The 27,846-nt window shown below is 42.6% G+C and overlaps 1 protein-coding gene across 6 annotated transcripts in view; it reads right to left on the bottom strand.

Annotated features, from left to right (window-relative positions):
* brd4.L (bromodomain containing 4 L homeolog) overlaps positions 1–25,668 on the bottom strand; it is a 44,875-nt gene extending 19,207 nt beyond the window's left edge. Inside the window, exons 1-9 of one of the 6 annotated variants that reach the window (XM_041587125.1) lie at positions 25,415–25,580; positions 9,979–10,120; positions 9,084–9,399; positions 5,079–5,216; positions 4,768–4,903; positions 4,081–4,161; positions 2,888–3,117; positions 2,299–2,694; positions 402–530 (exon numbers count right to left, since the gene is read on the bottom strand). In XM_041587125.1, the coding sequence (XP_041443059.1) occupies positions 402–530; positions 2,299–2,694; positions 2,888–3,117; positions 4,081–4,161; positions 4,768–4,903; positions 5,079–5,216; positions 9,084–9,365 (1,392 nt within the window). In that variant the 5' untranslated portion in view covers positions 9,366–9,399; positions 9,979–10,120; positions 25,415–25,580. Of the gene's footprint in view, positions 1–401; positions 531–2,298; positions 2,695–2,887; positions 3,118–4,080; positions 4,162–4,767; positions 4,904–5,078; positions 5,217–9,083; positions 9,400–9,978; positions 10,121–25,414 lie in introns of those variants that run through there. The other 5 variants (XM_018250997.2, XM_018250999.2, XM_018250996.2 and 2 more) reach the window with 5 other exon arrangements.
* Positions 25,669–27,846: the final 2,178 nt, after the last annotated feature.

Raw genomic sequence — 27,846 nt, 5'->3', positions numbered from 1 at the left:
ACAACATACTAAAAATTTACTTAAAGGTGAACCGCCCCTTTAAGCGGCTAAACCAAGTGAGTATTTAACTGCCGTATATGAGAGGAGAGAGAGGTTATTAGGAATCGTCACTCTTGCAATCTTCTACCAAAACAGAACACTTGTAGAACTCCGTAGCTGTAGATGGAGCTCATATTACATGCAATCAGGGCAGAAACTGTGGATTTTTACTTTACAAAATTTACTGGAATCCAAAAACCCCGGTGGAAAGTCCTCATTTAAAAGTGTTTAAAGAACGGTGTCCACATCTTGTCTCTATGAATGCTGCTAAGATGGGAAAGCTTCTAAACAACCAACTGTCCCTCTGCAGACCCACATGCCACACATTGTGTGTACTTTCTTGCAGAAACAAGTTGCATTACCTGCAGCTTGCGAGCCATGATCACAACTTCATGATCGGGGGGATTGTACTTGTAGCAGTTTGAGAACATAAGCCGCACATCAGAGGCAAAGTCCTGTGCGTTCTTGTAGTCACAATTCTCCATTTTTACCTGAGGGGGGGCAGCAAATAAAAAAGGTTGCCACTCACAGCTGTTCATCGGGCAGGTAGGTTAGAGGAACAATGTAGCTTATTAACGAATAATAAGAAATAAAAACACAAGTGCTTGATTGTGGTGATGTTAGGTAAAACCCATTTTTTGAGAAAACAAAACCCAGCCTTTAATAAATAGACCCCTAGGGATACTGGCCCTTTAACACATCCTCTGTCAAAATAGTAAGTGCTGTGCACTTTTGTATTTTCATTTCTCTTAATATCTGCTAGATCTGATGTGGAATCTAACAAATAATTCCAGGGAGCTTGAGAAAAACGGGCACTGGCCCCATTCTTTCTAAGCCAACAAGGCTAATGTTAAAGGGATATAGTAATGGGGAAAAAATGTTTTCGTTTTTTTTTTTCGAAGTTAACAGTGCTGCTCCAGCAGAATTCTGCACTGAAATCTGTTTCACAAAAGAGCAAACAGATTTGTTTATAGTGAATTTTGAAATCTGACATAGGGCTAGACATATTGTCAGTTTCCCAGCTGCCCCAAGTCAGGTGACTTGTGATAAACTTCAGTCACTCTTTACTGCAAGTTGGAGTGATATCAACCCCTCCCATTCCCCCCCCCAGCAGCCTAAAGCTGGCCATAGACGCAAAGATCCGATCGTACAATCATCGTACAATCGGACTTTCCCATCTCCCGACCTGCCACTAACCATTCCGATCGAATAAAGTACAAAAGAACAGATGAGCCGATGTTCTGCCCCTGACAGCAATCGTATGAAATTTATGTCCGACCAAAGCTAATCAGTAAGGGATACCAGACACTCAATGGCTAGTGAAGCGGGGGTGACCCCTGCGTGTTTATTGCGTCAAATGTAACGTTTCGGGGGCGTGCCCCTTCGTCTGACGAAGGGGCACGCCCCCGAAACGTTACATTTGACGCAATAAACACGCAGGGGTCACCCCCGCTTCACTACCCATCAAGTGTCTGGTATCCCTTACTGATCTTCAAGTAGGAGAGGCGCCGACCTCTCTAACCAGCACCGGGCTTTTACTTCGAGAGAGGTGGGGAAAGAGGATCTTTGTGAATCGACCAAAGCTAATGACAGTCTCCCACTGAAAATCGTACGATCGGCAATACACTTAGAGATATTATCGGCAGCCGACAGAAATCTTTTAACCTGTCCGATCGACCGATCTCCGCTGGACAAAAAAATTTCGGGACTCTCCACACACGGTCCGAAAATCGTATGAATCCTCGATTCATACGATCAGATCTTTGCGTCTATGGCCAGCTTAACAACAGAACAATGGGAAGGTAACCAGATAACAGCTCCCTAACACAAGATAACAGCTCCCTGGTAGATCTAAGAACAGTACTCATTAGTAAAAGTCCAGGTCCCCCTTGCGACACATTCTGTTACATTGAGTAGGAGAAACAACAGCCTGCCAGAAAGCAGTTCCACCCTAAAGTGCTGGCTCTTGCTGAAAGCACATGACCAGGCAAAATGACCTGAGATGCACCTACACACCAATATTACAACTAAAAAAAATACACTTGCTGGTTCAGGAATTCAATTCACTGTTATTTGCAGTGTAAACATTGTCATTTAGAAATACACCATAAAAATTATGACAGAACCCCTTCAATGAGAGTTGTGTGCTAAATATACTGCACATCATTACTTCTGCTGGATTACTAGAACCATAAACACAGCTGTTCAAAGCTCTATTTAACTAAGAACAATAAGATTAGGTAGAAACAAATCACTGACCTTAATGGTACCCAGATCCATTGGGTGCTTGATAATTTCACAGTAGTCATGTAACCCAAGGGTTTCCACATCCACGGGCTTGTAAAATGGCCAGGCATACGCCTGATGCTTTTTGGAAAACATTTCCCGGACAATGCCTGCACAATACCGTAACTGCTCGCTGGTCTTGCTGTCCTTCTCTGCAATTGGTGCAGGTTGGGGATGCAAGTCAGGGGGGGCAGGTAGTTGAGAGTCAGGCACCTCGGTCTTCTTAATCGGTCGAATCGGACGCCCACTCTCCTTTCGAGGGCCAGCCTTGGGAGGCTTGGGATCACTAGGGAGTGGGGAGGACTCGTGAAGTGGGTCATGGGTAGTGGGTGTTGTGGTGTCTGCTTTCCTCTTCACTCCTTTCTTTGTCTAGGGAGTTGGGAAAGTATAGCATCAACAATGGTTCCAGCTTCCCACCTTTATTTCTCCATAAAAAATAAGAGCATACACATTCATACCTTCAAAATAAACAATGCACAGCAACAGCATGGGCATTATAAAAACTGAAAAATAAAAGGTATTCGTCTCATGAAATAAGCAAAATACAACCACTTGACCTCACCTTTGCAGGCTGCGCAGCAGTGTGGATGACTGCGGGATGATTTGCCAGTGGCTGAGGAACTGGCGTAGGGACTACTGTCGTAGGAACCACCACATCCTGAGTGATGATGGGAGAGAAGCTGATGGGAGCTTGAGTGATAGCCGGAGGGTGTGCTTGTTGGGGTTTGGTTTGTGGAGGGGTGGGAGCCCTGATCACAGCAGGGGGCGTTGGGGTTGCAGGCTTGGACACAGCTGAAAACAAAAAGGGAAAAAAACGTCTGTTTGGTCATTCATTGGAGCAAATACGGACTGATCTTATTGCACCAGCCTAAATTTTCAGCTTGTCAATAGCAGCAATGATGCAGGACTTCAAACTTGTCACAGGGGGTCACCATCTTGGAAAGTGTCTGTGACACTCACATGCTCAGTGGGCTCTGAGCAGCTGTTGAGAAGCTAAGCTTAGGGGTCGTCACTAACTATCCAGCAGAAAATGAAGTTTGTGATGATGCTACAGGGCTGATTATTAAATTCTGATGCTAATTGCACTGGTTTCTGTGCTGTCATGTAGTAATTATCTGTATTAATTACTAATCAGCCTTATATAGTGACATTTCTATTCTATATGTACTGTATATTGTGAGTGGGTCCCTAAGCTCAGTAAGTGACAGCAGCACAGAGCATGTGCAGTGAATAAGCAGAAAAGAAGATGGGGAGCTACTGGGGCATCTTTGGGAGACACAGATCTTTACTGCTAAAGGGATGTGGTTGCCTTGGGCTGGTACAGAAGCACAAAACAATGTACAAGATTTCTTCCCAGCTTCTTTGGTTAGGCTTTAGTTTTCCTTTAAATGTTTTTACTCTGTATAATATATATTCCTTGCTTGCACACTGCTCGTATATTCAGTATATCTCCTGCAGGGTACAGTTCTGGCATGATAAGACTTTAAGGAGAACAAAACCCCTTGCTCCCACACAGTTGCAAAGCTGAAGTCAACTGATCATTCTACAGCCGGAAAGAATCAGATGCAGCGAGACATGGTGTCTGACAACACTGCTGTGCAACTCTACATGGTTATAGCAGGTACATAGCTAAGGACACTAAACAGGTGGTGCAGGAAGGGGGGGGGACTTTTATTCTCCTTGGATGCCAAGTTTGGAACCTTTACATATGAATCAAATTTATGTACATAGGAAAAAGCATAGAATTTTATTTACGTGTAACTGGAGGTTTGACCGCGCTCTTGTCTCCTAGTGACCCAGAAAGGACTCTGGTTCTCATGGGGGTGATTGAAGCATCTGAGGGGAAAAAAAGCGCACAAACAGTATTAAAGGAGAAGTATTAATGCCCATCTGTCCTCAGCCTGCATCCTCCATACCCCACAATTCCCTGCACATGTGATTTCAATAAGGAACGGATCACAGTGCAATGCATTGTGGGATATGTAGTTCCTGCATGCCGTCTGTAAACTGATGAGTTGTTACAATTTGTAACATCAGTGTTTAGTCCCTCCTTCCCTCACAGGATTTCAAATGATGCAGAAAGAGAAGAACTGGTAAACAGCTGGACTGCAGCATAGAAAATGGCATTTATTTATACTTTTTGAAGAAACAGGTAACCTGTGATGGTATATTAGGGGTTTCTGTGTTATGTGGGCCTCTTAATCAAATTTTGGTTTGGAAGCCGGAGTTCCTCTTTAAATTATGAAAAATGAAAACCAATTGCAAGTTGTCTCAGAATATTACTCTCTACATCATACTAAAAGTTCTCACAAGTGAACAACCCCTTTAAGGTGTGAGAAGATCCAAATTATGGAAAGATCAGTTATCTGGAAAATCCCAGGTCCCCGGCATTCTGGATAACAGGTCACATACCTGTATAAATGTATTTTTTGGATATCTCACCTTGTTCTTTTCTTGCCCGCCCACGGCCTTTGCACTGCACAACTGCCAGTTCCGTCTCTTCCTGGGGCATCTCTGAGATCTTCTGCAGAAAAAGCTTCTCCAGGGCTTCGGCCATCAGCACTATGTCATCTCCAGGCTAGAAAAAGGGACACATTGTGATTGGACAAATTGTAACCTACCCCTCTATTGTTACATTCATTATTTTATAATAGTGAACCGGCACATTCGATTGGTTCTCCTTTCCCACCGGCGCTTCAGATACTGCCCTAAATATTTACAAAGTAAATAGTATTCTAATTCATCTATCTCACCTTGTTATAGATATAGCAGTTTGTAAACATTGTGTTGAAGTCCTGGATACATTCTTGGGCGTTCCAGTAAAAATGGTTCTCGAGACGCTTTTTAATGGTGCCCATGTCCATTGGGGTCTTAATTATTTTATAATAATCCTACAAAAGAAGATACGAAAGTAAGTCATGAATGTGTCCCTTCTTTTTTTGCCTTCCTCTGGATCAACTGGCAGTTAGGCAGGTTAAAATAGAGTTGAAAGGTTGAACATGATGGACTTGTGTCTTTTTTCAACTGCGCTGATCACTTATCATTCATTACTGCACAGGTCTGGAACTTCAAACAGTGAGAGCCACAGTTAAGTAGAAACGAAAAGCTACCGTCTTTAATACTAAAGAAAATAACATTGTAAAATATGTTTTAGTTCCCTTTAATTAAAGAGTCACACCTCAAAACACATCATTTATTAAAGCTGATTCAGCAGAATTCTGCACTGGAATCAGTTTCTCAAAATAACAAATTGTTTTATATTTAATTTTGAAACCTGACATGGGGCTAGACATATTGTTAGTTTCCCAGGTTCCCCCAGTCATGTGACTTGTGCTCTGATAAACTTCAGTCACTCTTTACTGCTGTACTGAAAGTTGGAGTGATATCACCCTTCTCCCTTCCCCCCCCCCCCAGCAGCCTAACAGAACAATGGGAAGGTAACCAGATAGCAGCTCCCTAACACAAGATAACAGCTGCCTGGTAGATCTAAGAACAGCACTCAATAGTAAAATACAGTTCCCACTGTGACACATTCAGTTACATTGAGTAGGAGAAACAACAGCCTGCCAGAAAGCAGTTCCATCCTAAAGTGCTGGCTCTTTCTGAAAGCACATGACCAGGCAAAATGACCCGAGATTGCACCTACACATCATTATAAACATAAAAAATACACTTGCTGGTTCAGGAATTACATTTTACATTATTTAAATTATTTGCAGTGTAAACAGTGTAATTTAGAAATAAAAACGACACCATAAAAATCATGACAGAATCACTTTAAGCAATGCACGCCACATTCTCAGTTTGTACCTTCTCTGTGCAATTTCTTTGTACTGGTTCAAATCAGAAGCTGCCATACTGCTTACTAAGGATGCAAAAGCCACCGTAATGGAAGAGGTGAGTATATTGTCCCCTCAATGGCACAGAATATGACCTCAAGCCTCCGGGAATGAGTATTCACCACTCATATAAAGGCAAACAGCAGTCAAAAGTAGTGGCCAACGCCTGCAATAATTTATGTGCCATTATGGGTGACAAGTCTCCAACAAATGTGGAGGTCATGCACTGATCAATCCTCTCTATGGTACCTGATGAACCAGGCCACAGGTCCAACAGATGGATATCACACAAATAGCCATAAACAAGCTTGTCTGCATTCTTTTTACTATTCAAACTGCATGCGGTTTACTCCCCTTTACTTCCTTATTTGCTACTTGCCAACATGGTATAACTGCACGTGAAATCTTTAATCAGGACCGATCATTTGTATTTTGCCAAGATCCGGTCTTTTAAAATCAACCTCCAACTTGGTACATATGCCCATATGATAATGTGGCATGGGTGAAACTGGCCAACCAATTTGAGTCATTTATGGCTGGCTTTAAGCCATATTACATAAGCCAGTAATGAAATTTACTTGCAGCGATTCAAATGTTAGCAAAGGGGATGGCATTTTGGAGAGATCGGTCACCCGAGGTAGTGCAGATTACACCATGGGAGACAAATCTTGCCATGTACCACTGCCTTAAAGCTGGCCATACATAGGGAGATCCGCTCAATGGCGATGTCACCAAAGAAGCATTCTCTCCCCTATATTGCCACCTTGAGGTGAGTGATATTGGGCTGATCCAATTGCGAGCCCTAGGGATCATGATCGGATCACAACAAGAAGGATACGGGAAGGCGGATCGAGGGCCGCATCAATGAACCGATATGGTCCTCGATCCAACAGGATTTCTCATTAGCGATGCACCGAATTCAGGATTCGGGCTTTTTCAGCAGGATTTGAATTTGGGCAAACCGATTCTGAATCCTAATGTGCATATGTAAATTTGGGGTGGGTAGGGAAATCACATGACTGTCACACTTTTCCCTTTCCTGTCCCTAATTTGCATATGCAAATTAGGATTTGTTTCGGTATTCGGCCAAATCTTTCACCAAGGATTCGTGGATTCGACGCATCCCTATTTTTTATACCTCGATCAGGGAAGCATGTCAGAGGGCCCCATACACTGACCAATAATAATGACAATCTGCAGCTTATATCTGTCTGTGTATAGGAGCCATGACGTTTAAGAAGCCAAAGATCTGGCAAATATAAAATTGAGTCCCTCACACAGTCTGCCAGGCATATCTCAGCTGCGGAGAAGGAAAGCCTCTAAAAAAAACATGGGTTAAAAATATCCGCCATTATAGCAATACTACCATATTCCTCCAGAGCAGCTTTGTGCTCCATAGTGAGCTTGGGAAACGGAAAAGTGCCAGCAATGTATCAAGTACCTGTATTCTCTTACTGCGGCTTCCATTTCTCCTGTAGAACTGATTTCCCGGGGCAAACGCATGCGTGCTGCATTCATGAGCTGTCCCATACCTTTTTATTTTTCTAATTTGCATAGTATGTTCAGCAAAAAAAAGCACCGTGTATGTCAAGTTGAAATTTATTACATGCAAGTGCTTAACTGCTGGATTCTTACAGGGGCACAGAATTGACGAGGAGGAATCAAAGATGGCGACTGCAAGCCAGAGGGCATTGCTGCACTTGAAAGGTGGACTAATCATTTCAGAACATACTTTTAATTTTAATTTGTCTTGGTGGTTTTTTGTTGTTGAATTCTAACGAATTTTTAAAAAAATTTTTTTGATGTTACTGGTCCTTTAAAAGAAACATATATATATATATATATATATATATATATATATATATATATATATATATATATACACATACATATACATATATATATATATATAAATATCACAATATTCATGAGAACCAGCAATCCCATATAAAAGGATCCTTGAGAAAGGCCCTAACAAGGACCGAAACATTGGACATTGATGCAACAGAAATAAATGAGAATATTTTATAATATAATATTATGTTATATATATCCTAACCGTGCACCCCAGCTATATAAGGCGCAACAGTGTGCGCCTTGGAGTGCGGACACTTTGAGAAAGGCCTCAGTGGAGGCCGAAACGTTAGTCGCATTTAAACAATAAAACGTTTTATTATTTTCATAAGACCTGAGAGTGCGGATCCTCTTTGGCACCAGTCACAAGATAGAGGGGGAACCAAAAACATTTTCACCAGCACGCAGAATAAACAGGATAGCAACAACACTGTTTTAATGAGTGTAAATTGCTAGATTTCTCATACCCTGCCTGAACGTTTCATGTGGGCGATCTGTTTCCACCAGACGGGCACAAAAACCACATACAACGCCCCTCCCCTCAGTGGGTCAGACTCCTGTGCACAGCTGCAGTCCCAGGTAAGATAATGACAATACATTGTTAGGCCAAACAGAATCCTTGGCTGAGCCGAATTAAAAAGGGGTGAAATGTACCAAATGGGAAAGGCACAGGTATTTTGTGGGCTAAAAGTCTACTGAATTTATTATAAAAAGATGGAAAGGATTTTGGGCTGAACTTGTTGCATTCAGTCAAATGAGATGCTGTTTATGATGCAGCTATTTCGCTATGCACACAAATCCGAATTAGACGCAACTGCCAGCTCCCATCTAAAAGTCAATAGAACACTTTGAGAAGCAGTAACATTAGACTTCCTTTACTTTCATCATACTGTCTGCTGAACAGTTTTCCTCTAGGAAACACTATATACACTGTATTCTGTGCAGATGTCTCTTTCGTGTTTATGTCCACCCAATGAATAAACCAACTGCAAAGCAAAGTTGTCTTCTGTCCAATGTGGCCAATTCCCTCAGAATGGCAGGCACTGTGAATGTATTGGTACTTACAGGCAGATTCAGCTTGACCACATCAACTGGCACCTGGAAGGGCCATGCAAACTGGTGCTTCCACAATGTCTTCAGCACGGTCTTCAGTAAGTACTGCAGCTGGTTGGTCTGGCGCTTCGGTTGGTTGGGTCTTGCGATTTCAGGAGGGGGGGTTTGCATCATTGGGGTCTGTGGCTGGGGCTGGGCAGGCTGCTGTTGGCCCGACATCTGAGCCCCTTCTACTCCGTCACCCATTACAGATGTGGCTCTCAGACGTGTACCAAGCCCAGTCTCGGCTGACATAGCGTAGCTCCCATCTCACGCACAGACAGGTGACCTGGAGATGCAGAAAATAGAGGTCAGTATAATTGCATGGAACACACAATCCATTCATTAAGACAAAAAGATATTTAGTTAATAGCCTTAAGGTGGCCATACACTATAAGATTCGCTCATCTTAACCCGATATGGCCACTAACGACTGGACGATATTGGATGAATCCGAATGATCGGTTCTGGGACCGCAAATTGGATTATAATAATATAAATGGGCTCTGACGGGTCGCAGGACGGGTCCCTGCTGAGCAGAATCTCTGGGTTTCATTACAGGCAGCTGTTAGAATTGATACAATAGTTGCTGATCCTCCAGAGATGCTGCTGAGAAATGGATCAACTAAATGCTGCAAAATTGTAACAGTTCAGAGTCTGCGTCTGAATTACTGAGCTGTCAGATCAGAGACGGGAACATTCAACTTTAAACTTAGGTTTTGCAAAAACAGTAAAAAATAAATAATGGAAAGTAATTGAAAAAAGTATTTTTGGGGAATAATCTAAAAACAATTGAACTGAAAAGTGTTTGGAAAGTGAACAACCCCTTTGAAAGTACAAAGTCATTTATAAGGACAAAAAAACCTGCCTGTATGTTTCTGGGGAGAAAATACAAATGATATCCCTTGACAAAGCAGGAAGAGGGAAAGCAAGTACAGGTATGGGTCCGGTTATCCAGAATGCTCGGGACCTGGAGTTTTCCAGACAATGGATCTCTTCATAACTTAAGTCTACAAGAAAATCATGGAAACATTAAATAAACCCAAAAGGCTGGTTTTGCCTCCAATAAGGATTAATTATATCTTAGTTGGGATCAAGTACAAGCTACTGTTTTATTATTACAGAGAAAATCATTTTAAATATTTGGATTATTTGGATATAATGGAATCTATGGGAGATTCCTTATGAGGAGCTTTCTAGATAACAGGTTTCCAGATAAAGGATCCCATACCTATATATAGTAATTATTATTTAACAATTAACATTAGATGACCCAGTCCCTGTGTCACAGGTCAGGCTTGCAATTTCCCAGCTATCTGGTTGCTGGGGCTTAATAACCCTAGTAACCAGGTAGCACTTTGGGGGTCAGCATGGAAAACGAATATTAAAAGGATTGAAGAGAAAAACAAGCAATAAAACAAAAATGTGTGCGGTCTTGTGGGGTCAGTTGATTTTCAGTTGCTGGGCTAAAAAGGACAGGACAAGAAAACCATAAAAAAACTAATCCTAGTTAAACTGTGTTTATAAATGTGTTTTTAAAGGACAAGGAATGTTAAACTAAAGCAGTAGCTATAAATGTTGTACATTATGTTTTGTGCTTCTGTACCAGCCCAAGGCAACCACAGCCCTTTAGCAGTAAAGATCTGTGTCTCCAAAGATGCCCCAGTAGCTCCCCATCTTCTTTTCTGCTGATTCACTGCACATGCTCTGTGCTGCTGTCACTTACTGAGCTTAGGGACCCACTCACAATATACAGTACACATAGAATAGAAATGTCACAATATAAGGCTGATTAGTAATTAATACAGATAATTACTACATGGCAGCACAGAAACCAGTGCAATTAGCATCAGAATTTAATAATCAGCCCTGTAGCATCAGCTTATATTACAGGGGAAGCTCATTTTCTGCTGGATAATTAGTGACGAGCCCTAAGCTCAGCTTCTCAACAGCTGCTCAGAGCCCACTGAGCATGTGAGTGTCACAGACACTTTCCAAGATGGTGACCCCCTGTGACAAGTTTGAAGTCCTGGATCATTGCTGCTATTGACAAGCTGAAACTTTATTCTGGTGCAACAAGTTCAGTATATAAAATATAGCATTTTTAAACATATTCATTTTTAGGGTTTAATTGTCCTTTAATATTAAAGGCCCCAACAACCTGCAGAGTTTTACAACAGATAATGCAATAATGTACAAGGGGGCAAATTATTTTAATAGACTCAAAAATGGTTTCTGAAAGAATTATTTCAGTACACACTAAACAAAGAATATCAAATACATTTTTGTAAGAGACAAACTAAAACAAATAAATGCATAAAAGGTTCCCAGCAAGTGTAGTGACACAGCCCAGCAGCAGGCTGGAGGCTAGACAGTCATACAATAAATACAATCACATTCTTTAGGAAGTTATGTAATAAAGAAACTAAAAGTAAACAAAGTTTTGGCTTGATCAGTTTTGGGAGCCGTTTCTGTGCATCGATATGAAGTATATATTTATTAGTGATGTCCTGGGTGTTTAACAATAATCTACTGTAAGTATAAACAGCCGCACAGACACACATCATCACCCTCATCTCATATATAAAACATTGTCTCTTTACTTAAATGCGTCCGCACTTTACTGCCTTACTGTGCAGATTGATAGTGATGCATTACATTATTCTGAGACTTGTATATATTCCCATTACTGTGTTATTAGAGACATTCTGATTGGCTGCTACATTGTGCCTTGCAACAGCCATTATCCAAATATGAAAGAAGCTCACGGGCTTCTATCCTGAGAAGTAAAAGTCGTGTGTGCTTCAACCACCTTGTAAGAACTTGTGAAGTGGGTGCAAAGCAGACCGGAAACCCTTGCCAGGGGTTACATAGACATACATGATGAAATACCACTGCAGCACCTCTTACTTGCAAAAGCGAAAAATTGCATTAATTGGGTCAGACCTAACAAATTACATTTTTCACTTTTGCAACTAAGAGGCTCTGCAGCGGTATTTTTTTCTGAAAGGGCCGTCCCAGACAGGGCACGCGAAAATAAAGGACAGGGCCCGGGGAAATAAACGGACAGGGCCCGGGGAAATAAACGGACAGGGCCCGGGGAAATAAACGGACAGGGCCCGGGGAAATAAACGGACAGGGCCCGGGGAAATAAACGGACAGGGCCCGGGGAAATAAACGGACAGGGCCCGGGGAAATAAACGGACAGGGCCCGGGGAAATAAACGGACAGGGCCCGGGGAAATAAACGACAGGGCACGGGGAAATAAACGACAGGGCACGGGGAAATAAACGGACAGGGCCCGGGGAACTAAACGACAGGGCACGGGGAAATAAACGGACAGGGCCCGGGGAAATAAACGGACAGGGCACGGGGAAATAAACGACAGGGCACGGGGAACTAAACGGACAGGGCCCGGGGAAATAAACGACAGGGCACGGGGAAATAAACGACAGGGCACGGGGAACTAAACGGACAGGGCACGGGGAAATAAACGACAGGGCACGGGGAAATAAACGACAGGGCACGGGGAAATAAACGACAGGGCCCGGGGAAATAAACGACAGGGCCCGGGGAAATAAACGACAGGGCCCGGGGAAATAAACGACAGGGCACGGGGAAATAAACGACAGGGCCCGGGGAAATAAACGACAGGGCACGGGGAAATAAACGACAGGGCACGGGGAAATAAACGACAGGGCACGGGGAAATAAACGGACAGGGCCCGGGGAACTAAACGACAGGGCCCGGGGAAATAAACGACAGGGCACGGGGAAATAAACGACAGGGCACGGGGAAATAAACGACAGGGCCCGGGGAATTTAAGGACAGGGCAAAATAAAAGACTGGGGAGCCGGTGAGAGCAGCTATATAGTCACTGGCTGCAATGGGAGAGCTGAGGCAACTGCAGACGGACATGCAAAAAGGCTCCTATTTACAGTTACACACACCCCCGGCCCGGGCCTCCTCTCCCAGAAAATGGCGCCGGCTCGGGGCTTCTCTTCAGGCCAAGGGCTCCTCCTCCCCCTTTAAGCCACACCGGGCAGCGTACATATTTACATCTATAGAGCGCCCGCTAGGTCTGTATATGTCCATATACACCCGCACCCAGGCGCCTCAACACTAGCGGACTCACCGTCCGACACAGGGCCCGCCAAGGAGACACGGCGTTACGCAAACTGCGCAGCTCCTGCAATCAACCGCGCACAATGTGCGTAAGTGGCCGATTCCCCAATGGTCTTCCTACGCCTATGGCGTAAGTCCCCCCCCCCCCCACCGCTATGGATCAGCGAATAGGATTCCCACAATTTACACTTCACATAAAGCGTAGCAGGGAGAAAAAAAAAAAAAAAGAATTTAGATGCCGGAAAGTGGACGTAAAAGACAATTCACAGCCGCGCTGCGGAAGTGACGAAACCCGCTGAGGGAGCGTGGTGATGAAACTCTCTGTAATGGAAGCAAAACGGAAACCGCGTAGCGGGCACATATACAAGGAAAGGACTTACGCAAAATACGTAACTTATTACTGTGCTGATATCTGATCTCCGGCGTGCCAAAGCTCATTTTTAAAGGGGCAGTAACGCCGAAACTGAAGGGTTTCTGCATGAGATTACAAAGGACTGTTGCCCTGCAGTGGTCATTCACAAACACTATTGCTATTTATACAAGTAACAGGAGGGGTAATAGACACACTCTGGAGAATACAATGGGTTTATGTCTTACACAGGGGACACACGTCACTTATTAATGATTCATTAAACACATTAGCTCTGGGAAATGTAAAGGGAATGATGACACTGTGGGAAATATTAGTGTACTCTTTCCCCTTGAAAGGAACTGGGGCGGGGAAGGGGAAATCTATTTGTGTTTTGGGAAGACAGATGTTTGTCATTCCCTGTGTGCCCTGCCCATGAGAATCAATGACTGCAATTACCTTAAAGGGATACTATCCAAAACACATCAGTTAATAGTGCTGCTCCAGCAGACTTCTGCACTGAAATCCATTTCTCAAAAGAGCAAACAGATTTTTTTGTATTCAATTTTTAAAATCTGACATGGGACTAGCCATATTGTCAGTTTCCCAGCTGCCCCCAGTCATGTGACTTGTGCCTGCACTTTAGGATGAAACTACTTTCTGGCAGGCTGTTATCTCTCCTACTTAATGTAACTGTATGTGTCTCAGTGGGACTTGGCTTTACTATTGAGTGTTGTTCTTAGATCTACCAGGCAGCAGTTATCTTGTGTTAGGGAGCTGTTATCTGGTTACCTTACCATTGTTCTGTTGTTAGGCTGCTGATGGGGTGATATCACTCCAACTTGCAGTACAGAAGTAAAGAGTGACTGAAGTTTATCAGAGCACAAGTCACATGACTGGGAGAAGCTGGGAAACTGACAATATGTCTAGCCCCATGTCAGATTTCTAAATTAACTATAAACAAATCTGTTTGCTCTTTTGTGAAACCGATTTCAGTGCAGATTAACTGGTGTTTTGAAAAAAACATTTTTTCGCCATGACAGTATCCCTTTAATATCTATATGTTACAAACACCTTTTTAAAATGAGACTTCAGCCAGCTGGCATCCCCTTTAGGGTCAGGGCACAACGGTCAGATTCGGGGATATTAGTTGCCCGGCGACAAATCTCCTCTTCTTTGGGGCGACTAATCTCCCCAAACTGCCTCCCCGTCGGCTAAAATGTAAATCGCCTGCGGGATGCAATTCGTTTTCCAAAGTCGCCCGAAGTTTTCTCGTGAGGTGACTTCGGAAAACTAATTGCTAAGAGTGTCATCCAGCCGGCGATTTACATTCTAGCCAGCGGAAACAAACAGCTTGTCTAAATTTCATACCCATCATTCAGATATTTATTACGTTTACGGCTACATAAGAAATAGTGGTTTGCGAAATATAGCAATATACATTTTCTCATGAATCAATATTTAATTTATATTTTCCATGGAACAGAATGCTAACAATGCTTTTATGGATGTAGATCATAATGGGACATCATCACTAAAAGTAGATCTCACTAGTAAAGTATGGGCTCTCCTGAAGTACATGTGTTCAGCATATGTGACTTATCCCTATGAAGCCCAGCTGTCCCCAAAGTATTTTCATTTATTCTGATAAGGTAATAAAATCCTGAAATCAGCTCAGAACACACAGCTAGCAAGATCTAAAGTGATAGATTTACTATGCAAACAAATTCCTTGGGTATATTAAAATATAGAGCGAGGGAACCAGATCATTGGTAAGTTCCATGTCATTAGAGGGGTTTCCCACGATGCAGAGCACAATTTTCCAGATTGATAGCACTAAGCTCCAGAGTTCAATAAAGTAACATAGTAATATAGTAACATAGTAAATTAGGTTGAAAAAAACACACGTCCATCTTTTTACTTTTTTTAACCTACCTATCTGCCAGTTGATCCAGAGGAAGGTTATAAAAAAAAAAGTGTCAGCAACGATGGTCAAATGGCAAAAACAGAAGAGTCCAACTGTGTCATTTTATGGGGCTAAAATGTGCCAAAATAACATGTGTCTGTAGGACCATCCCTTGAGAGGTGGCAATGGAACAACCTTCACAGTTTAACTATTTATCCTCACCAGAGCCGGAATAATTCCATTAACTGAATGCCGTATTCTCCCGACTGTGTGTTCAAGTTACATGTGTGATCAGAACAGGACAAGGTATGCAATGTGTCCCACCCCACACACAAAAACAGACAATTTGAATCAATTCAGCAGTTAGCACAGACAATTTTGTGATGCAACTCCTTTCCGGGTAGAAGAACATCGAGATCTGAAGCAATGTAGCACAATTCAGGCTTGGAACAAAGTTGCAGCATGGAAATTGCATAGTCCAGACTCTCCTCTAACTGAAGCAGATAGCCAGTGGCCAAAAAGTCAGACTGGGTAAATAGATAGGCTGTGCAAAAAACAAAAATGTATCTAATATAGTTAGGCAAAAATGTAATGTATAAAGTCTGGAGTGATTGGATGTCTAACAAAATAGCAGAACACTACTTCCTGCTTTCCAGCTCTCTAACTCTGAGTTAGTCAGTGATTATAAGGGGGGGCCCACGTGGGACATAACTGTTCAGTGAGTTTGCAATTGATCCTCAGCATTCAGCTCAGATTCAAAAGCAACATTTATGACCCATGTGCCCCCCCCATTGTCTCTGATTGGTTACTGAATGGTGACCAATCAGTGGAAACCGAGAGATCTGAAAAGCAGGAAGTAGGGTTCTGGCTATTATGTTACACGTCCAGTCACTCCAGCCTTTATACATTACATTTTTGGATAACTAACTATATTAGAAACATTTTTTTTTATTTTGCAAGTACTATCTATTTAACCAGTTTTTATTTTTATACTGAACAATTCTATGGGCAGATGTAAGCTGTAGACAGATTAAGTCGGCACCTTAATGCCCTGTGTATGGGGCCCTCCAACGGGCTTTCCAAATCGATATCTGGCCAAAAGTCATCAAACAAGCTTTAGTGGGCAATGGATGGGAGAAGATCTGCCAGCATAGAAAATGATGTGTGTGACTGTCCTTACTGCTCCTAAATGCTCATGAAAAAAAGGTCAGACCCTGCTAAAAGTAAAACAAGTGATCAGAACATAAAGGTGGCCATACACGGAGAGATTCGCTCATTTGGCGATGTCGCCAGACGAGCGGATTTCTCTCCGATATGCCCACCTTGAGGTGGGCAATATCGGGCTGATCCGATCGTGGGCCCTAGGGCCCACGATCGGATCCTAACGAACGGGAGGTCGGATCGCGGGACCGCATCAACGAACAGATGTGGCCGCAATCTGACGGGATTTTTAGTCCCATCCGATCGAGATCTGGCCGACTTTTGGCCAGATCTCGATCGGGAAGCCCGTCGGGGGCCCCATACATGGGCCAATAAGCTGCCGACTCGGTCTGTCGGCAGCTTTTATTGGCCCGTGTATGGGCACCTTAAGGGTTGCTAACCTAAATAACTTCCCATAATCCACAATGTAAATGGCTCCATCCACTGCAAGGGGGTGAGCCGAAAAGCACCTAGACCGCCACTAAATCCTCACCTGGAATCACAGAATCCTCACATGGAATGTATAAATTGACAGTTTTCCCCTGCAGCATCAGCCATTCACCTCTGATCATCAACTGCAGTCAGGGCTCAACAATCCAGTGGGATAGAATTTGTTTGCATGTCCAATTGAATCAGCAAAAGGAATGAATGAATCACAAGCCATCATGTTATTTAGGGGCAGACGGTGAATCATCCATTACAATCTCTTTATTGAGCAAAGTGCATGACAATGCCCAAGTCTAATGGCCGCAAACTCAAGAGTTGCTTCGGGTGAGTCTGAAAATGTTCTACCTTGAATTTCGCAATTAAAACGGTGTACAATAAGCACCTGCAGTTATTTCATTTCTATTTTCTCTTAGAGCTCATAACGACTTTGTACTGTATATTGCAGAGTCCTCCCCTCTGCCCAGAGATATAATTCAAGGGAAAAATTGTCCTAAATATGAATGTCCTCAGGAAGAACACTCAATACTGAGAGCACGAGAACTGAAGCAACATCAACATAAGAACCGTTCATTAGAAGCATGGGGTTTTTAAAGAGGTGGTTCACATTTAAGTTAACTTTTCAAGTTTTTTTATGGCCAAAACTGTCAAATTCGACTAGGGAATTGTTAAAATTCAATTAGAGTTTTTTTTTTGAAAAAAAACTCATTTAATTTGCGAGATTTATCTTAATCTGGAGCAAACACTCTACTGAATTTATTATAAAAAGATGAAATGGATTTTGAACTCGTTGCATTCAACTAGTCAAATGAGAAGCTGAAGCTATGATGCACCTATTTCGCCAAGCACACAAACTAATCCGTATTAAATGCAACTGCTAGCTCCCATCTAAGGGGCAGTTTATCAAGGGTCACATTGAAACTTTGAAATTCTTGAATCGAGTTTTTAAAATACTGATCCAATTTGTTTTTAATTGGAGTTTCCAGATTGATCCAATTCACCAGAGTTTAGAAAATTAGAATTTTTTTTATCTTCTATTCAGGCCTCTCCTATTCATATTCCAGTCTTTTATTCAATTCAATTCAATGCATGGTTCCTAGGGTAATTTGGACCTTAGCAACCAGATTGCTGAAATTGCAAACTGGACAGCCACCAAGTAAAAAGTTAAATAACAAGTGTCAGCTCCAGTGGCAAAATGTTCATGGTACACATTAGTGATATGCGGGTTGATAAAAACTCAACCTACATCCAAACCCTCCTTCTCCCCTCTTTTTATAGACCCCCCCCCACTGATGACATCACAAAAGGGGCATGGACAATCATGCGCTATAAAACTGGAAGCTGGCAGTTTAAGGTCCAGCCCAAAGAGTCCAGCCCAAAGAGTCCAGCCCAAAGAGTCCAGCCCAAAGAGTCCAGCCCAAAGAGTCCAGCCCAAAGAGTCCAGCCCAAAGAGTCCAGCCCAAAGAGTCCAGCCCAAAGAGTCCAGCCCAAAGAGTCCAGCCCACAAATGGTGTGTTGAGGTTGACCAGAACGCACCCAACATGCGAGTAATGGGCCAGCCTGTATATCACTAGTACACATATTTTATCCACTGGTAAAGAAAATTCCATGCATACCATGAGCCTACAGGATGCTACCACTGGAGCAAAGGAAAACCAAGACTGGGTTTGGTAGATTCAACAAGAACGCTACTGCCTGAATGTCTGATGCCGACTGCAAAATTTGGTGAATTAGAAATCACCTTCTAGTGCTAGTTTTTAAAGTTTGGGCCCTGGTTACAGTCACAGCAATGCACAACATGCCGATTTTATGCTTCCTCTTCTGTCACAAGATTGGGGAAAACCCTCTGCTTTTTCAGCTGGATAATATACCTAAGAACAATACTAGCTTCATGCAGTGGTGGATTGCCGAGACAGAAGTGGAAAAACGTGACTGCCTTGCACAAAGCCCATGACCTTAGCCAAACACATGTAGGACCAACTGGACTGTGAGTCAAGCCTGATCAGCCAACATGTGTGCACATCTCTCTAAACGTTCCAACACCCAGTGGAGATCTTCCTAGAAGACTAGGGCAACAAAGGGTGTAGAAACTCCATATTATTCCCTTGGTTTGAGAATGGCATTGGGCAGGCAGGATACTTTTGAACAATACAGAGTAGCTAGTTTTCCGACAAACAAACACAACCAACCTGGTAGCAATCCTCATGATGCAACCGCATGCAATTTACATGTGATCCAACTACACGGGATCATGCGAGTAATGAGTCATCATATGTGAGCAGTAGCACGAGAACGCAGCTCAATACAGGTGAACGGGGATGACATTGGAATGATAATGCAGTCAGACTGAGCAGAAATTGCAAGTAAAACGTAAAGGCAAATATAAACGTAAGGAATTACGGATGTTTAGCACAGTGGGGCACCTTATAACGCTGGGACAATTAGCAACACAGCAGCAAACCACACACTTGCAATATTTTTCCTGCGAGACATTGCTACAGGCTCGGGACATAAATCCTTCGACTCGTTTTATGGTACCTCCGACTCCTCTGTTTTTAAAGGAACCGCAGCACCAAAAACTGAAAGTGGATCAAAGTAATTCAAATATAATGTACTGTTGCTCTACACTGGCAAAAGCAAAGTATTTGCATCAGAAAGATTATTATAGTTTATATAATCAAGTTGCTGTGTAGCCATGGGGGCAGCCATTCAAGCTGCTGGAAACAAGGAGAAAAGGCACAGGTTACATAGAAAATAACATAAGCTCTGTCCAATACAATGGTGTTTTTTCTGTTATGTGTGATGTAACCTGTGCAAACACACAGCTTTTACTAGTACATGCTAACTGTATATTACAGGTTAATATGAAAGATTCGGCCGAATAACGAACCGAATCTGAATTTGATTATGAAAATAAGGGGTGGGAAGCAGAAAACAGTTTTTACTTCCTTGTTTTGTGATAAAAAGTCACGCAATTTCCCTCACCACACCTAAGTTGCATATGCAAATTAGGATTCGGCCGAATCCTGCTAAAAATGGCAGAATCCCGAACCGAATCCTGGATTCGGTGCATCCCTTTTTAATATACTGATGCCTTTTCCATGTTAAAGGAGAACTAAAGCCTAACTAAAGATGTAGCTAGAAATGTTGTACATTATGTTTTGTGCTTCTGTACCAGCCCAAGGCAACCGCAGCCCTTTAGCAGTAAAGATCTGTGTCTCCAAAGATGCCCCAGTAGCTCCCCATCTTCTTTTCTGCTGATTTACTGCACATGCTCTGTGCTGCTGTCACTTACTGAGCTTAGGGACCCACTCACAATATACAGTACACATAGAATAGAAATGTCACAATATAAGGCTGATTAGTAATTAATACAGATAATTACTACATGGCAGCACAGAAACCAGTGCAATTAGCATCAGAATTATATATTACAGGGGAAGCTCATTTTCTGCTGGATAATTAGTGACGAGCCCTAAGCTTAGCTTCTCAACAGCCAATCAGAGCCCACTGAGCATGTGAGTGTCACAGACACTTTCCAAGATGGTAACCCCCTGTGACAAGTTTGAAGTCCTGGATCATTGCTGCTATTGACAAGCTGAAACTTTAGCCTCGTGCAATAAGTTCAGTATATAAAATATGGCATTTTAGCCATATTCATTTTTAGGGTTTAGTTCTCCTTTAAGTACGACATACAAAGCATTTTATCACTGTCAAAGCTCAAAAATAGAAACAGCATCCTTTGGTTATTCTAAACTAAAGTCAAAGTTAAACTTCATAAAACAAAAACAATTGGAAAACCTGAAACAACTTATATATGAAATGAACCCGGCATGTAGCTGTAGAATAACTGCTGCTAAATACAATCCAAAAATCAACTAGTAGTAGTGTTCTTAGAAACAGAATTGCTTCAGCCATATCTTTTTATAGAAGCTCTTAAAGCAACAGTAACAAAAAAAATGAGTGTTTTAAAGTAATGAAAATATAATGCAGTGTTGCCCTGCACTGGTAAAACAGATCAGTTTGCTCCAGAAACACTACTGCAATCCATATAACTAAATGGTTGCCAGTATCAATAAACCTAGCAACCAACCACCAGCTGCTTACACAGTAGGGCTCATTTATCAACACTGGGCAAATTTGCCCATGGGCAGTTCCTACCCATAGCAACCAATCAGTGATTGGCTTTTTAAAGGCAGTTGCGAGTAAAGCAACGAATGCAGCAATTAGATTGGTTGCCATGGGTTACTGCCCATGGGCAAATTTGCACAGTGTTGATAAATGACCCCCTATAACTGGCAACACTCAAAACTGTGCAACACAAATCAGACATATTTTATAGGGGAACTCACAAAATTAATTTTTACATGATGAAAAAAAAATCTGAGCAACTTTCCAATACACATGAATGGGCTCAAATGTATTTGTAACTGTAATTGCTACTGAAAACAGTATCTGTCTGTCCCTGTCTGTGTTCTAGTTCTGGGTGTCAATATAATGTAGCAGGAGGCATTTGTCTGCTGATCAGCTTGGCTTCTGCTACACAGTTTAAGGAGTCAAAACAAACATTGCAGCCAATATAAACAGCCAGACACTGTTTTCAAAATTACACTTATAAAAACTTTAAAGGGACAGTATACCCCCATTTTCAACAATGGTTCCATGAAAAGGGCTTAAGCTGAACATACTTTTGGTAAGTTTTAAAAATTAGGAAATAAATTTATTATAATTAAAACCCATACATATTTCATAATTAAAACAATATGAAAAACTATGTTCAGCACCAGCTCTATTTGGTGAACCACTGTTGAAAGGAGGAGTTTAATGTCCCTTTAAAATAGTTGTTCACCTTTAAATTAACTTTTGGTATGGAGTAGAGAGTTATATTCTGAGAATTTGCAATCGGTTTTCATTTTTTTATTATTCGTGTTTTTTTAGTTATTTAGCTTTTTATTCAGCAGCTCTCCAGTTTGCAATTTCAGCCAGCTGGTTGCTAGGGTCCAACTTACCCTAGCAACCATGCAATCATTTGAATAGGAGACTGGAATATGAATAGAAGAGGCCTGAACAGAAAGACGAGTAATAAAAAGTAGCAATAACAATATATTTGGAGCCTTTCAGAGCATATGTTTTTAGGTGGGGTCAGTGACCCCCATTTGAAAGCTGGAAAGGTTCAGAAGAAAAAGGTAAATAATTCAAAAACTATAAAAAATAAATAAATAAATAAATAATGAAGACCAATTTAAAAATTGCTTTGAATTGGCCATTCTATAACATACTAAAAGTTAACTTAAAGGTGAGCCACCCCTTTAATGTACAATATACATTTCATTTTATTATTATACACCCTTATGTTAATCAAACAGCTTTTGTTTGAAGGCTGGCATTGTACTAAAAAGGAATCCAACTATTAATAAAAACAACAGAGCAAGTGTCCGGAACTCAATCCAAAAAAAAAAAAAAAAAAAAAATGGACAGATCAGTCAGGAGTAATCAATTTGCTTTACTGATCTTCCTGTGCAGCTATTATGTGGATATCCAGCAAGCACAGAACATTGGCAGGGCAAGAGTGGATTTATATAGTACTTGTCCATGAGTGATACTTTGTATCTATGTACGGCAGATAAAACTAGCAATGATTGACACAAAAACAATGCACCCGATTTCCAGGTAAACACTTCCGGCGATTATTTGATTTAATTTAGATCAATGGAGCAGGGGGCACTGAGCAGATCTGCTTCTCTCAGCCTGCAAAAATACACAACAGCCCGTGGGCCCATAGACTGAAGGCTGGAAAACAAGATAAAACATGCATCAATAAGGTTCAAACTTTAGAACCCTTAAGGGTTGGGGCAGACGAGCAGATTCGCGGAGATTTAGTCGTCTGGCGACCAATCGCCACTTCTGTGTGGCGACAATCTCCCCGAACTGCCTTCCGTCTGCTTGAATGAAGAATCGCCTGCGCAAATACACTCGCGGCGCTTAGAATTCCGAAGTTGCCCAGAGTTTCCTCGTGTGGGCAACTTCGGATATCGAAGCGCCGCGAGTGCATTAGCGCAGGCGTTTCTTCATTCAAGCAGACGGAAGGCAGTTCGGGGAGATTGTCGCCACGCAGAAGAGGCGATTAGTCGCCTGGTGACTAAATCTCCCCGAATCTGCTTGTCTGCCCCTTAAGCAAGACTTTTCATCCCAACTGAGATAACAGAGGCACAGTAAATGATACCATCTATAGTCTATAAGGTGAAATGTAAGGTATGTTGTTCACCTTCCTAAGGGCAGACACGTGTGATTCGGGGAGACAGTCTCTGCCTTCCCGTCGGCTAGAATCTAAATCACATCTTCTTCAGGTGACTAATCTCCCCGAACTGCGTTCCTGCTGGCTAGAATCTAAATTGCTGGCGGGATGGCTTTCTGAGAGCTTCGTTTTCCAAAGTCGACCAAAGTTGCCTCACGAGGAAACTTCAGAAAACGAAGCGCTCCAAGTGCTACCCCGACAGCGATTTAGACTCTAGCCGACAGGAACGCAGTTCGGGGAGATTAGTCACCTGAAGAAGAGGTGATTTGTCACCAGGCGACTAAATCTCCCAGAATCTACACATGTGCCTCTGCCCTTACACCTTTTCACTTAGTTTGTTTTCAGATTGTTCACCAGAAACAAAGACTTTTTTCAATCGCTTTCTATCTTTTATTTTTTACTGTTTCCCCAAAATTTAAGTTTAAAAAGTGTCTCTTGTCTCTCGTGTCTCAGTCTGGCAGCTCAGTGATCCAGTAGCAGATTTTGAACGGTTACAATTTGCTACATTAGTTGATAGATAGATAGATATATATATATATATATATAGAATATTAGCAACTATTGTATCAATTCTAACAGCTGATTTTAATGAAACTCAGGGATTCTGCTCAGCAAGGACAAAGATAAGAAACGTATCACCTAAATGTATCAATATAGAACAGTTTAAGAGTTGGCGACCCCACCTTCCATAGCTGCTTTAGGGCGGGAAATTCGGGAAGATTAGTCGCCCAGCGACAAATCAGCCGCCCGAAGAAGAGGCGATTTGTTGCTGGGCGACTAATCTCCCCAAACTGCCTTCCCGCCAGCTAGAATCGAAATTGCCTGCGGGATGGCACTTGGAGGGTTTATTTTTCCTTAGTCGCCTCCCGAGGAAACTTCGACTTCTGAAAACGAAGCGCTCTAAGTGCCATGCTGTTGGCGGGAAGGCCGTTGGGGGAGATTAGTCGCCAAATAAGAAGCGATTTTTTGTCGGACGACTGTGTCTCTGCCTTAAGGGGGTGAAACATGAATCTTTACACTTAAATATTAGGGGAAAAAAACAGTCACATATAGAACATAGAAAGTAATTGGAAAAAGTCTTTATTTCTAGTTAATTATCTGACGGTGAACAACCTGCTGTTATGAGACATCTCCATGTGATGTACAAAGATGCCCCTGGTTGACACACATGGAGCAGTGCCTTCCAATGCACATTTACTGGACAGATAGAAACACATACAGTACAGTGATGTAAGCGGCCCTTTAAGAACTTACAGAAGTGCACACGCTCAAAACAGCAGAATCTGGTTATTGCTTACGCAAATTGCGTAGAGCCACAATTCGTGCGAATAGAAACACGCTGCGTAACCAGATTCGATTATCAGGCGTAAGTTCCTCAAACAACGTAACCTAAACCCCGCCCCCTCGAACAGCGTTTATTACGTAGCGCTTGTCCGCCCATTTCACATGATCTTGTATTGGGCCGGAGCCCTGGCAGATATAAAGTCCATAGCGGCCGGGTTTGATCAGTCCGGTGTCTGTAGCGAATAACACAGGCAATCCGCGGCGCCCCTTTACTTCACGTACGACGAGCGCACTGCGTAAATCCGCAGCTAGTTCTCGTCTCGGGCACAATAAACTATGTAGTTTTATTATATAACATAGGTACTCGGCAATTCCCCTATCCAAGGAAATGTTGGACTGGCCCTTGCCAACCAACTGGTACAACCGGAATATGAGAACAGCTAGTAGCAGGGGGGTTTCCCGCCTTTACGTAGTTGGCGTAACCCCGCCTTAATCAAACTAGCGTTACGCAAACAACGTAGGCTTCTCGTTCAACACAAATAGATCAACAAAAGGAAACCGTAACGCATACAGCGTAGCCGAAGCGGGCACATTCGTAAACTCCTCCCACAGTGTTCCTTTAGTTACGCAATGCGGGCCCAGCGAAGCCCATGTTCGAGTGTGTATATGGAGGAATAGGCGGGCCGCGGCCCTGTGCTCACCTGTGAGAGACCCTCCGGGCAGCGGAGATGACGGACGGGGCAGCGAGAAATCCGACCGCTGTCAGTGGTTGTTTGCAGCTAAATATAACTGTGCGTTCACCGCCCGGAACTAATGGAGACTCACCGAGCGTTCGCTCCCTGGGCTCCTTCCTCGCTCAGCGCCGCCGCTACGTACCGTGACGTCATACGCATAGGCTCGCGCCGCTCCGGCTACACCCAGCTTCTCTCCTTCCTCTCACACGTGATACGCCGCGACATCAGGCGTGCGCTTCATTGGGGCGTACGTGATTCTGACAGGGGGCAGAATGGGGAATATGGTTGTGGTTGAAGGTGCTCCAAACGCGACCCTTCGTATATATATGAGATGTGAAAGAAGACAGAGAATGGCTACAGCACCCCACTGACAGTAGGTGGGACTCGCAGCTGAGATTGTGGACAAGTCTGTGTGGTTGCTGGCGTCAGCAATCCCTAGCAACCACAACTTCCTGCTCAAGCTGGATTTATTTATGTGTTCTGGGTTTTTATTCAAACTGCGGCCTGGTTGCTAGGTAAAGTGAGACTGTAGCAACCAGCTAACCGGTTTTCAGAAAGGATAACAGCAGATTAAATAGTATATATATGTTTTAATATATTCACCTGGTAATGCAGAGTCTAAAGTGCTGGAAAACAATTCCATCATTTTTGGTATTAATGGGCTTGTTCATCTTTAAATGAACTTTTAGTGTGATGTAGAGAGTGATATTCTGAGACAATTTGTCATTGGTTTTCATTTTTTATTATTTGTGGTTTTTGAGCTTTTTATTCAACAGCTCTCTAGTCTGCAATTTCAGCAATCTGGTTGCTAGGGTCCACCTTACCCTAGCAACCATGTGTTGATTTGAATAAGAGACTGGAATATGAATAGATGAGTCTGAATAGAAAGATGAGCAATAAAAAGTTGCAATAACTATACATTTGTAGCCTTACAGACCCTTTTTTTAGATGGGGTCAGTGACCCTTTGTTTAGATGGGGTCAGCTAGAAAGATTGAAAAAAAATCTATAAATAATGAAGACCGAACCTTTTAGTATGATGTAGAGAATGATATTCAGACAATTTGCAATTGGTTTTCATTTTTTTATTATTTGTGGTTTTGGAGTTTTTCTAGCTTTTTATTCAGCAGCACTCTGGAATGCTATTTAAGATATCTGGTTGCTAGGGTCCAAATTATCATAGCAACGATGCATTTATTTGACTAAGAGACAGGAATATGAATAGGCTAGGACCTGCATTGAAAGAGGAGTAATTAAAAGTAGCAATAACAATCCATGTGTAGCCTTACAGAACATTTTGATGGGGTCAGTGACCCCCATTTGAAAGCTTAAAACATTCAGAAGAAGAAAGCAAATAATTCAAAATTTATAAATAATGAAGACCAATTAAAAAGTTGCTTAAAATAGGCCATCCTATAACATACTAAAAGTTAACTTATAGGCGAACCATCCATTTAACAACCAGGTAACCGGTTTTCAGACAACATAACAGCAGATTAAATAGTATTTATATATATATATTATTTTTTTAATATGTCCATTTGACCTGGTTATGCAGAGTCTAAAGTGCTGGAAAGCAATGACATAATTTTTGGTATTAAAGGGCTTGTTCACCTTTAAATTAACTTTTAGTATGATGTAGAGAGAGATATTCTGAGACAATTGCGGAAATTCGCGTTTGGCGAATAAATTCGCCCATCGCTACCCACCAGGTTTTTTCCCAGTCCAACCCAGGACTTACTACAGTACAGGGCAGCCATCAGGGAGGGACGGGGGGAGAGTTGTAGGGGGTCCGAGGGTGGGGCCCGGCCACACCGCACTTTCTTGATTAGCCGGGCCCCCTGCTTTCGGAGAGCTGCTGACTTCGGGAAGGCAGAGCGGAAGCACAAGGGGAGGTATCTTCTGTCCATTACTTCCCCTTATTGGTCACTGAGTTTAAGTCCCGGTTGAGCTGCTCAGGGATTGGATAGCTGTGGTTTGAACTTCTCCTCCAGCTCATCCAATCACTATGCAGCTTTACCAGGACTTGAAATTCTGTGACCAATAAGTGAAGAAAATGCTGTCACTGGAAGAAGATGCAGCCACCTGTGCTCCCCTCCTCCCTTCTGTAGTTGGCAGCTCACTGACAGCAGGTGGGCCCCACTAATGAAGTAAGTGTAACATGGCAGGGCTCCCCCTAAAGGTAACCCTTTGTGGTCCCTGTTGTGTGGTGGGGCCCTGGGCACCAATTTTTTTTTAAACTTCTGGGGGTGCAAGTTTTTTTACATGGATGTTTAAGGGGGGCCCTGGCCACCAATTTTCTTATAAAGTGGGGGGGGCCTGGCCACCAATTCTTTTCCCCACGTGGGGTCCTAGCCACCAATAGTTTTTTAATGGCGGGCCCTGACCACAAATGTTTTTT

Source organism: Xenopus laevis, chromosome 3L (genome assembly GCF_017654675.1).
Source record: "Xenopus laevis strain J_2021 chromosome 3L, Xenopus_laevis_v10.1, whole genome shotgun sequence".
Taxonomy (NCBI): domain Eukaryota; kingdom Metazoa; phylum Chordata; class Amphibia; order Anura; family Pipidae; genus Xenopus; species Xenopus laevis.
Note: the sequence above shows the minus strand (reverse complement) of the source record. Positions and strands in the feature narration are given on the sequence as shown.